Source organism: Zosterops lateralis (genome assembly GCF_965231275.1).
Source record: "Zosterops lateralis genome assembly, chromosome: 12".
NCBI classification, from domain to species: Eukaryota; Metazoa; Chordata; class Aves; order Passeriformes; family Zosteropidae; genus Zosterops; species Zosterops lateralis.
In genome coordinates, this window is record NC_139772.1 from 9,977,384 (window position 1) to 9,989,908 (window position 12,525).

The 12,525-nt window shown below is 35.6% G+C and overlaps 1 protein-coding gene across 1 annotated transcript in view; it reads left to right on the top strand.

Moving 5' to 3' along the window:
* FTO (FTO alpha-ketoglutarate dependent dioxygenase) overlaps positions 1-12,525 on the top strand; it is a 221,115-nt gene that overhangs the window by 35,338 nt on the left and 173,252 nt on the right. The window contains exons 2-3 of the mRNA XM_083870085.1: positions 2,576-2,653; positions 7,520-8,177. Coding sequence (XP_083726211.1) covers positions 2,576-2,653; positions 7,520-8,177 — 736 coding nt within the window. The remainder of the gene's footprint in view (positions 1-2,575; positions 2,654-7,519; positions 8,178-12,525) is intronic.

A 12,525-nucleotide genomic window follows, 5' to 3' on the forward strand; every position in this document is an offset into this window, starting at 1 on the left:
CATGTGTTGGCATCACTAATGTCTGTGTAAAAATCACATTGTTTTTTAAAACTTAAGAAGCATAATCTTGATATCTGAATAAACTATTACACTATTGATAATTTTTAAAATTTAAAATGCAAGTTTAGAAAAATGCTTTTTAAGAAGCCTGCTATACCATCAAGTAAAAGCATTTTTTAGTTTTTACTTTGGGGGTTATGTGTTTGAAGAGCCAATAAACAATGCTTATGTAACACTGCTTAGACTTTCACATCAGCCAGCTGGTATAGCCAGATACTCAGTTTTTCTTTTATTTTTTAACTTTTTGGAGGTATTTGTGAGCAGCTTGATGTTTTTGACATTTGTGTGACAGCTTCTTGCATAAGAGATGAGCAGCATGTTCTACCACCCAGCTGTGTGTATTAGTCTGCACATCAAGCTGAAGAGCAGCACTTAGCCAGATCTGACAATCAAATGTGAACTACTACTACCTATACACAAGAGTGCATTTTAATGTTGTGTGCTTTATGCCAGGAGCCTGATATTTGACAAAGAAATTGTCAAAATCTCTCTTCCTCCTACTTTTTTTTTCTTCCCACAGATGTGAGTCTGTGTTAAAATATCTTTTTTTTTTTTTTTTCCTGCAGTTTAATATGGTTTATCTTACAGATAACAAAGCCAGTCTAATGTTTTCAGAAATTTCATGTCATAAAATTCTGGCAAGCTTTTGGTAATAGAGGAGTGTAATTGTTCTAGAAAATGCAGGAAATCAGTGTGTCACTTTCTGCCTACTTCAGATTAAGTTACAATCTGCTGGGCTTCACCACTGACTTCATGTCAACATACCAACAATTTGTCCCCAAAGAAAACTGAGAACATAAAGAAATTACACCACCAGTTCAGAAATGTCAGTGCTGTTCTTCTCAGGCTTGTTGAGAATTGGTGCTCAGCACATTGTGAGTGTGTAGATGAGTAAAGAGCCACCTGCTCTTATTGTAGTTTGACTCATCTATGAACCTTAAAATCCTCTGCACTTCCACCTGACTTTAAGCCTCTGTTGTCTTTCTCGATGCTTAAATTTGAATAAATGGAATTCATTGTCACAGAATGCACAGTTATACTCCCATAGCTCAGCTTTCCTTGTTTATGTGCTTGCTATAAGCCAGGAGTTAGTTAATACATGGGATGTTTTCTCTTCCTTTTTTAAATAGTAGTGCCAGAATAGCACAGATCTGTTTTGACCTTGATTTGAACTTGGTTTTATGAAAGTGTTAGTCATCATACCTTTTTTTTTTACTTACTGTTTCTCTTTGTATTATACCCTTAATATTCTTTTAAAAACAGTGTTCCATTTCCATCTGGTCTTTCTCATAGAACATAAAAATATTGAGTTGTTTCTTGTGCTAGTGTTTATGTAATTGAAAGTATTGCAATAAAAATAAGAATTTGAATCCCATTATATATTTAAGCATTATGGCAGATACAGTTTTATGATCTTTGAGTTGCAAGTACGTTGAAATTTGTTAATAATCAAAGTTTGTAAAGAGCAATCCTAGCAAGTTAAAAGTAAGAAGTAGAGGGAGGAGTTTATTAATTTCTTAGGCCAGAACTTCCAGTGTAATAATTTTTACACTGTGGTAATCTGTATTTCTATAGTTAGTGTTGAGTTAGTCTGTGACTAGGTAAGTGTGAATGAACCTGTCGTGGATCAGGATTGTTTGATTCCAAAAATTCTGATGGCATCTTTCACTCATCTCTTGCACTTGGCAAATCATTAACACAATTAATTGTACATTGCCACAAAAAAATCTATTGATTAATAAAAACCTAAAAAATACAGTTTGGAGAGACATCAGGCTTTTATCTTAGCAATTTATTAATGATCACATTGACTAAACATGGGTGGAGATGCTCTTAGTCTAAACCAGAAGTAAAAGTGGAGTTAGGAGAACAAGGAAACAGAGAAAACCTGCTTTTACAGGCAGATGGTTTTTTGTGCACTCCCAGCATCAAACTGGATTTATGGCTGTCTCTGGGATGGCAGGTCTTGAGGATGACATTTTAAATATTGTCAGGCTGTGGGGGCTTTGGGGTACAGTAGATTGTGCTTTCCTTTCCTTTCATAAACTATGTCAGGAAATATTTTAGAGTACCCCCAGCACTGGGGCTTATTGTTTTGGTTATTGAGCCATTTGATGAAATATGAGCTTTAAACCTATTGGCTGCACAATTCGAAGTAAAAAAGAAAATGGAAAGGAAACAAGACATTAATGTGTAGTTATAAAGTAGGTATAGATCTGAAGAACGTAAGGCTGAGATGAATTTTGATCAGTGTAACAAGGACTGATTATCTGAAAAAGAACTTGGGAGTAAAAGTACTCATGAGCTCTAAAGCTACCTAAACTGAATTACTGCTTTATAATCCCCTGATTATTTTTTTATTTGTTTCTCCTTGTTTAATTTTCCAGAATTGAAGGTAGTAAGAGAAGTAATTGCACCTGGTTTTGCCATTTAAATACAACTGCTTTTATACTTCTCTGTTTATATCTTGGTTTTTAGTCTAATTTTCTGTTTCATTTTTACCCCTCCAAAACAGAAGAAAAAACTTCTTGAAGAACTTGGAGAGAACAGTCTTCCATACCTGACACCAGCCGATGCTGATTTCCACCAGCTGGTAATGTATTTCTTTTAAATCATTTTAAACTAAAGTGGCTGTTTGCACTGGACAACAAATAAATCTTCCTTCAAAGAGACACTGTGAAATCTGATATAAAAAAAGGTGTCCTGATGGCTGATAATGCACTTCCAGGTGGTGTGAAATAAGATCTCTAGAACTGGGATATTCACAAATGAGAACTTGCTGAACTTTCTTTATTTTTATGGTTGTTCCCTCACTACAAGTAATGTATAACAGTTAATCAGAGTTTTTCATGCTTTGATGAAGCAAAATTCATGTCACCATTCTTTTAATTTATTTTTTCTGAGTGGTGAAGAGACCTCTATAGCTCATGTTTAGCGAAATAGGGGGAATATTAACATAGAAATTTAAAGTTTGGGGAACTTAATTCTACTTCCCAACAATAAATAATTACTAATACTTTGCTTACAAAACAAACTGGAATGCCTCAAAAGAACTCAAGCAGAAGTAATATCAGGCCCAGTAGCCACGTCAGTAGTAAACTGAGTGAGTGTATGCAAGAATATAGTGAATAAATAGAGTTTTCTGTATCTCTCTTGGATCTTTCTAGATCAGCTACAGCACTCACGGTATGTTCAATCAGATCAAATTGGATCACGGTAAGAGAAAAAGCATAAGGAATAACCTGGTTGTTTGAGCAGCTCCAGTGACCGTACTCACCTTACACAACACAGGAGTGGAGCCTGCCTTGTGCTGATGTATGGCTCAAAGATGTGCAAGTGTAGAAGAGCTGGGAGAATTTATAAGAGTGATACAGATGTATTTTATTATTTCTTTTTTCTTTACGCACAAACCCAAACACGTTCTTTTTAGTCTTAGCACTCATGAAGAAACTCTTTTCCCTTTTAAGAACTGGGCAGCTGACTTTTCTCCTTCCTAGTCCTGTTACATCCCCTCCTGTTTGTTCCCTTCTTCCACTGATGCTGCCAAGAGCAGCTGTGCCCAGCATCTTTTTTTCTTTTTCACATCTTTGTAAATTCAGCTTCTCATGGAGCTGATGTGAAAAGAGAGGGTGGAGCCAGGGTTGCCCAAGTGGCTTCTTATTTGCTCAGGGTCAGTAACCCATAAATATAGAAGACAAGGAGAACAAGATAAGCAGTAAAATCACACCTGTTCAATCCTTCATAAAGTTTTGATACTTTTTTTTTGCAAATACAGAATTACACTTTTAATGTAGTGTATGTGTGCATGCTAGATATTTTTAAGTATATATTCTAATCATAAGCATCACAAACACCTTTTGAAATCTCTGGTGGTTATGAAATGTTACTGGAATCACAGCTGTAGAAATTACAGGTTCCAGGATGCTTAAATGCACTACAGCTGGAGAGGAAAAGAAGGGTGAGAGCTTGAAGACAACAAATCAGCAACGTAAAATATCACGTACAGTTTAGTTTTATAGTCTGTCTTTCCTGGACAGACCTGCCCTACTCCTTGAAAGATCTACCTCTTATAAAACAGTATTTTTTTTAACATGTTAGAGAAGTTAGGTAGGATGCAACCAAAAAAACTGTCTTATCCTGTCAGGTGTGGAAATGTACAGCCTGAACAGAAGTAAGAAATTCTATCACAAGCAAAACTTCCATTGACATCCTCTTTCAATGTGTTTTTCCTGATAAAGGATTTTGGAAATGGGCCCTAAGCCGTAAGCTGAAACAATGTAGTGTTTAAAGCTGGTAAAGGACAAGAAAGGGGCTTTAACAAGGTAGTTCACAAATATTGAAGTACAGACTATCATTTCATGATGCACATGGCAGTCTGCTTATCAAGGGTCCTTAATGCTGATTCCTAACTTTATTCTGTCACTCAAGTCCATAGGGTAATTCTCTGTGCTGAGTATCACCATCAGAAGCGAAAGCATATGTAAAATCTTGTGTGTAACATCCACAAGAAGATTTGAGCATCAAATGTGCTTTTTTTTCCTGTGCTGTAGTTGCTTATAGTGCTGCCAACTTCTTTCAGTGAGTTGACCTTTAATACTGGCTGTCAGAGTTACAACACAGAGTACATGATTACTGCCCTTCCCCATCCCCCCAAAACAACAAGGTGTCCAGTGTGAACCCAGCAGTCACCCCATGTTCTGATCCTGTAATTCTTTCCTTATGGAGGGCACAGCACAGGCACTGGTTGAGGATTTAAAGAAGACCAGGCTGTTTTCATGTGTCGGAAATGTGTTTCCACTTCCTGGTTTCTTTTGAGATACCTTAATGATAAAATAGTTCTTAAGTCTGTGATCTTAAAGCACAACCCAAAGGTAACAGGCCTCTGACTTGGCTGGCAGCAAAACGTGCAAGGCATTTCCTCTGCACTTCAGGAGGGGAGTACAGTGTTGTTACCTTTGTAGAATCTGTGTTCTTCCTTTCTAGTGCATGTTTTCAGAGATTTAATTGCTTTACACCATATTCTTATTTCCCTCCTTCTGTTTCTAATAATTGTTTGGAATTTCATGTGTGTGATTAATGTGAGAAATTCAGTGTGTTTATATTTTCATATAAATGGTTTAAAAATATGTAGTATTAGTGACTGTTTAAATATACCATGATAGTATATGTAATGTGGTGTGAGTATGTCCAGTATACAGAATTATTTAAAGAAATACTTGGGTACTTCTACAGAACTGTTAGAGCTCATTCTTTCATATAGGGCATTTGGATAGTGAAAGAAATAATGAAGTAATAATCTTTATATGTCACAACACATAATATTTTGGCATTCTTAAGTAGGATTATGAAAGAATATTTATGATTCCCATCAGCCTGTACCTTCGCATCTGACTGCAGCCTACAGCTCTAAGTCTTAAATTTACAGTTACTGATTTCACTAGTACAGTTTTTTTTTCACTGTACTGTTCAAAGGCTGGAGATACACAACACTGATAGAAACAAGGGGCAATTCAGGACCTCTAAAGGAACCATTTCAGGCTTTTGACAAACTCAGGTGAATTTAGTTGATCAAGTTTGGATTCACTTCTTTGAATGAAGACTGTCATCCTGTGTTCTGGGGTTGTAGAGGGACCTTCACACAGATCTGGGACTGTTTTCAAGCTTTGGTGTTTGAAGCTAAGTGTGTAAATACAATTGTCAGAAATTATTATCTGTAGATACTTTTACAGGTTTTTTTTTCCATCTCTCTAGGAAGCTAGCTTTTGGAACCGTAATAATGCATAAAGAAAAGGAGTTAGCTTCATTGTAAAAATTTCACAAGGAACGGTGACGAGGTTTATAGATAAACCAAGATTTATTACATGTAATCATTATTTTTTAAATAGGCTTCCTTTTATATTCTCCTTTTTAGTAGAAACAAGTGATCCTATAAAGCCAGCTCTTCAGTGTTGTAGGATAACAGTGCATTATGATGCGAAAGTCTGTTTCCATGCAGTGGAAAATGTGCACACTTACTGCCTGGTTTGTGTTTTTTAAAGGCATGTTCTTTGGATTTTAAAATTCATTTCCTGAAAGGCAGGTTCAAATGAGACTTGGGAGTAGATAGTGCTAGTAAAGGGGCTTTGAGTTGTACCAGAAGGAGCTCATAGATGTGTTGTAGGTCAGTGCCGTGCTTTGTGTCAGTGACTTTTATTTGTCTTTTAAAAAGCACTTTGAACACAAGCTATTAGAGTAATAAAAGTTTTAGAAGATCAGTTTTGTGCATCCATGTTCTCTTGCCCCATTGCCTGACGCCTTCAGATTTCAGTCTACCTTAATATGTGTCCCCCACACCACCGTCAGTACCTACCTTTTCTCCAAACTACTGATTTCTGGACAAAAGGAAATAAGGTGTGGTGAATCCTTAGGAGCTTCACAAGTGCTAATTGATGCCTGGTACACTCACATTACAGCCCTTCCCTTATGCACTAGTGTGCATCTGTTTCTTTTATTTATCTATTAATTTTAATGAAATATATTAGAACTCACTCTTTTAAAGAACCTATTCTCTAGCCTTTGTCTAGTTTGCCAAACAGTCTCAGCAGTAGTTGAAGCAGATTTACAGGCAACCAATAAAAGGTGTGATTATGTGATACTCACTTCCTTAGAAAACCAGATTAACAAAATAAAATTATCCAAGCCTTCCTGGAGTGGGAAGCAGTATTGTGCATACAAAGCAAGAAGCTGCTGATTAGCAATGTTATACCTTGCTGGGAGTTGCTGCCTCCACACACTGCTGGATTCTGAACTCCAGCTGATACCAGAGCTGGTGTGGTCACAAGAGGATATGAGGAAAAAGGACACTACAGGTAGGGAGCTGGGAAGGAAAATAAGTTTGGACATTTTCTGTTATCTAAAGAGGGCTTTTATATAAAATGAGAGATAATTGGCAGGCAGTGAGGAATGTAAAAAGAGAAAGCACCAGAATGTTAGCAGCACTTTTTTTTTTTAAATGTACATTTATGATTTTTTTTTCCCTGGAAAGTATTGTATGTTGTATGAAATTATTTAAGTTTATCATGTAACCCTCTAATTGCTGTACATCAGAATAAAACAGAAGGGTGTCATTGCAAAAAGACTCACTTTCTTACTGCTTGGTATTCTATTGTTTATATATTTAAAGGTGGCATTATCTACAGATTCATCAGATGAGCTGTATGTTCTACTGAATAGTTCTAGAGTCTTTGTATTTATTTGTTTGGAGATTTGCTCTGACTGAAGCCACTGGTACATATCCACAGTTTGTGCAATATACTGAAATATGAAAATAAAATGACAAGTGCTGGCATCTGTATCTTCACCACATTCTAGGCTCATTCTTGTTAACTTGGCAGCTTTTCCTTATCTTGAAATATCTTGACTCCTGTAAAAAGAATAATTATTTTCCTCTTTTTGTTGTTTGGGTTTTTTCCTCCTTTAGTGGAAGACCAAGTATTCCAAGCTGGTTTTCAGGAAATCTGACACAGTACCTGAGGAGCTCCATCAGATGGTACAAGAAAGCTTTCTGACCTTGAGGGAACACAATTGTTTCTTTCAAGATCTTGTAAGGATCAAAGGAAAAGACTTTCTTACTCCAGTGTCTCGTATATTAATTGGAAACCCAGGATGCACTTATAAGTACTTGAACACAAGATTATTTACAGTTCCTTGGCCTACAGAAGGTTATGATATAAAATATTGCAGTCCTCAAATACATGATGCTTGTAAAGCATTAATGAGACTTAATGACTACTTGCATATTGAAGCAGTCAAGGCATTACGAGGACAAAATTTGTCTGAGACCAAAGAAATTAAAGCTACTACTGTAATAAATAGGGAGCAAAGTTTGGCTACTTCTCTTACAGAGCAAGGGTCTGTTTCAAAAGATCAAAGCAGTGTTTGCATGCCAGAGGATGACAGAAGTCTACAGAACAGAACATCTTATAACTTGACTTTACTAAATTATATGGATCCACTACAAATGCTGTACTTGAAACAAGAGCCTTACTTTGGAATGGGAAATATGGCAGTGAGCTGGCACCATGACGAGAATCTGGTGGAAAAGTCAACAGTGGCTGTGTACAATTACAGCTGTGAAGGTGAGTGATGGACTTGAGCACTCACAAAAATACCTGAAATCCCTGGAGCTCTCCTGTGTTCCCTTGTGTGTACACACATCAGCGCACCTGCATGGTGGTCTAGACTTGCTTCTGAACACATTGTGGCACCTTTTATATTTAAGCCTTATCTTTATTTCCACTAAAACCTGTACAAAATACCTGTGTTTACTGCAGCTGGCTTAGCAGTTGTTCTCTAACTAGATTTAAAAATTGGTGTAATTACCTCCCTGACTAAGAGCCAGGAAATCAAAATCTGTCAAATACCTTTCTTAGGTTAATGCATATACATGTTTTCTATCCTGTAAAATGTTTCACTGTGGTTGGGATCACCATTTTCATAGTGTTATATACAGACTTGCTTTGCTTTATGCTGATTTTACTACCCTTCTTTCTTTAAAAAGATCATTTTCAGTTGGTTTTGGATAGAAATATTACTTTATTTACTTAGAAATATATGCATTTTGTCTAGGTGTGCTGTAGTGTCAATGTGTGTTTTATGAAGGGCTTGCCCACATTTCTCTTGCTGGGAAGGGTGGACACTGCATTAAAACAACTTTTGTCTGTCAGGCTTTGTAGACTTGGTTATTCTAAAACCAACTGTATACAGTATTTTAGGGGTGGTGGTGGTGGTAAAAGTGCAGTTGAAGCATCATTAAATATTTCATTTTTAGTTTAAAGTACCTGTCACATTTTTATCTTTATTGAAGAGCAGACATGAGGAATTTTTTTTGGTTGTTTTTTGTTTTTTTTTCCTAACAGTGCTTGAACAAAGGCCTGGATATTTTTTTAATGACTCTTAGTTTTGCAAACATAAGATTAGAAATTAGACACTTGATTTGTATTTGCAAATTTTCTGTTACGTTTCATAATTCACAATGGATCTTTTCTTCTTCCAAAAATCCTGTGATCTTTGCTTTAGAACAGGGGAAGAATTTGAGTTGACTTCTGTAGGTTTTGGCTAAAGACTGTAATATAAAGATAATAGTTAATACTCCCAGGTGCATTCTCTTATTGGTTTAGTTATTAGTTTCGAAACTGTGTGTCACTTTGTTACTTAATGTACAGCTGAAGTCATATTATTTACATTTTCCTGGATATAAAGCATCAGCTGGCTTAGCAAATTGAGTAGAAGAGATTTCCTGACTGGTAAAAGTGTAAATTTCTTCATGAACTTCTTTCTGTCCTATTTGTCAATGGTGTCAAGTAGATGTGTTGGGGTTTTTTCCATTAGTACTGTGGAGAAATATTTTTTCAGTAGGATTTTAACTTAAACCTAAATATGAACTTGAAACAATAATACTGTGTATGAGGATTTATTGTAGTATGCTTAAAACTTTTTTACTTTAACATAAAGTTTGCTTATGGAGGGGAAAAAAAGTGAGTCCCTTTAAGTTCAGAGAGCCATAAATTAACAAAAATGAAAGCTGCTATGTTTATTCATAACTTGTCAGTTGATTTTATTTATTTTATTCAGCAAGTTAAGTAAGTAAAAATTATGGTGTTTTAAAACCACTGTGAATTCTGTAGAAGATTTGATTGATGTGGGTAGAAAGAAATATTTTATATATTTAGGTTAAAATTATTTTTATATCTATCTACAATTAATGTTTTTGCCAAATACAAGGTTTTTTTAATAAATAAATTTATAATTAAAAGTTTTTTCTGAAAAGATTGGAAATAGATGTGAAAAAAGCAGGATCATTCTAGTAAATAAATTGTTTTATCATTAAAAAAAATTAAAGTTACTACTTGAAATTTTTCTGGTTTTGCACTGCTCAAGTCGGGTTCTGGAGCTTTAGAGGGAGTTTCAGGTGTCTGCCTTGGCTGTGGAGCACCGTGGTGAGTTGTCCTGCAGTCCAGCTCTGTGTGCCAGCAGTTCACTCCCATCTGTGTTCAGGGTGTGGTTGTCATTGTGTATCCCTAAAGCAATCACGTGTTTGTTCATAAATTGGAGGAAATGGATCCTGTTTATAGCTTAGGAATATGGTTTTGTGACTGGAGTGTCAGTAAATATCTGTTAGTGTTAGAGTTTTGTAGCCACTGCATCCAAGAGGGTTTGATTTTAGAGAAGTAGATTGTCTTTTTGCTCTTCTGATTATCTGTTTACAGCATTCCAATGCTGGTGGTTATAAGCTCATCAATGTTTATAACATTATTCTTTCCAGTTTTATATAATGTCAATCTTTTGATGGTTTCTGCAGTTAAAAAATACTTTCAATATTTCCTATATTATCAGGTCTCCATAACTGTGAAACATGGGGATCTCAACATCATTTTGAATGATATTGGTATATCTTTGTGGAATAATGTCTTGACTTATCTTTTTATTTTCCACAAATATGCTTAGTTTTTATGCTGACATCTTTTATTAGTACTTACTCCATTAATTAATTTGGTATTGAATTAGCATTGAGTTCTTAGTTTAGTGTAAAAAGACTGTCACAGAATCATTACAGAATACATAATAAAAAGAATAGATGTGGTCAGAATTTTTTTTTGTTGGAGCTGTTTTCCTTAGAAGATGTAGATGAGCTGGATTAGTAATCCTCTGGGAGAAAACACTGATTCTGTGGGAAATGCAAACACAAATGAAGCATGTTGATTTTTGTTGGAACTGGCTTGATTCTCTTCTTTGCCAGGTTGTGCACGTTTGTTTTGTCAGCTCTCAATTCCTCAAATCCTCAAATTGTTTCTGAGGTACTGCAGACACTGTGGCAGCCTTTGCATGTGGAAGCTCAGGCTTCCAGAGCTGCATTTCTGCTGCTGATCCACCCTGCTGCAAATGCAGAATCCCCAGGCTGGCAGAGTGTGGAGCAGCAGGAGCCCTTGGAGTCAAGCAGTCTTACTGAGCTATGGCAGCTCTGTCAGACTGTTTAGAGATGCACAACTCAAGTTATATGGTTTTCTTTTTACTTTCATTTACATTTTTATATATCAGTATTTGCTTTGTACCTACTTACTGGATTAAATAGCATTAAAACTGATACTACTGTAATCAAAACAACTTGTGTTCTTGTTCATTTGTTCATTGTTTGATGCCATAATGAAAATTTCATGTTTGGAACTTTGATCAGTATTAATTGGTGTAGAAGCAGTTTTCAATATGCCAGAAAAGAAATTTAGACATCAACATAAAGATATTGGAACAAGCTGATATTCTAATTGGTATCAGTGTTTATTTTTTTTGTTTCCAGTGTAAAACTCTTTCAAGGCAACTTCAAATGAAGTACATTTCTAACAACCAAATAAGGTAAACATTTTGCTTGATGCCTTTACTTACATTACTTTAGGTTAAGAGTAGGTTGTCAGATGATGAGAATGGGGTGTCATAAAAATTTGAGAGGTTTCCTTTTAGTTTGTATGCTGCATGGAAGTGCTTGAGTGGTAGTCAGGGTGCATATGCAGAATTGAATAGGTTACAGAATGTAACCACTAACAGTATTTAGAATTAATTTACTTTTTAGAATTTATCAAGGAACAGGAATTTCAAATTTTGACCAATTCAGCATTTTCAATAACACATTAGCTTACAAGTATCCTATCACCTGAGAGCATGAACATAAAAAAATTGTTCAGGATTTTAATATAGTAAGCTAAAACCCCATATTTATTTCCTTCAGCAGTTATAAAAGTGGACTGCAATCCAGTAGAATAAGGGCATTTTCAAAAATTGGATTTTATCCATGAAAAGTTCCTAATGACTAGCTTTCCATCAGGTCAATGTAAGTTTTGTTGGTAGTTTTATTACTTAGCAGAGCACTAGTTGGTTCTAAATCTGAAGATGTTCTTTGAAATAGAGACTTGTTTCAGTTACAAACTGTGAGGAGATAGAAAAAATGTAAACACTTGAAGTGTGTCCATCTTTGTGTTACCTGGATTTCCCACTGAGAAAGAGATTAGGTAAGTAGTTTTCTCTAGATTCTTTACCATACCTAGTTTGCTTTCTTGCTCTATGGCCTGCTTGCTGTTAACTTTTGGAGTTCTGCACAACTGACTCTGTCTGCTGACACGGTAATGTTAAAAGGTTTAACAAACTTACTGTTAGTTGCAGTGGTGACTAATTTTCAAGGACCTTTTGTGCTTGTTTCTTTTGTAAAGTGCTGTGTGTATGTTTTTACTCTGTGAAGTTAGAAGCAACATCCTGGCATGTAGCCTAATGATGGCTATTTCATTTAATTGGGAATAAAAATAATTGAGATGCACTACAGATGTATGTTTCCTCACATACAATTAAAAAAACATCCTGAAACTACCAAAGTTGTTCAGCATTGAAGTCAATCTAACTTTGTAGTTGATCAATAACCCTCTTTATGTACTGCTTAATGGA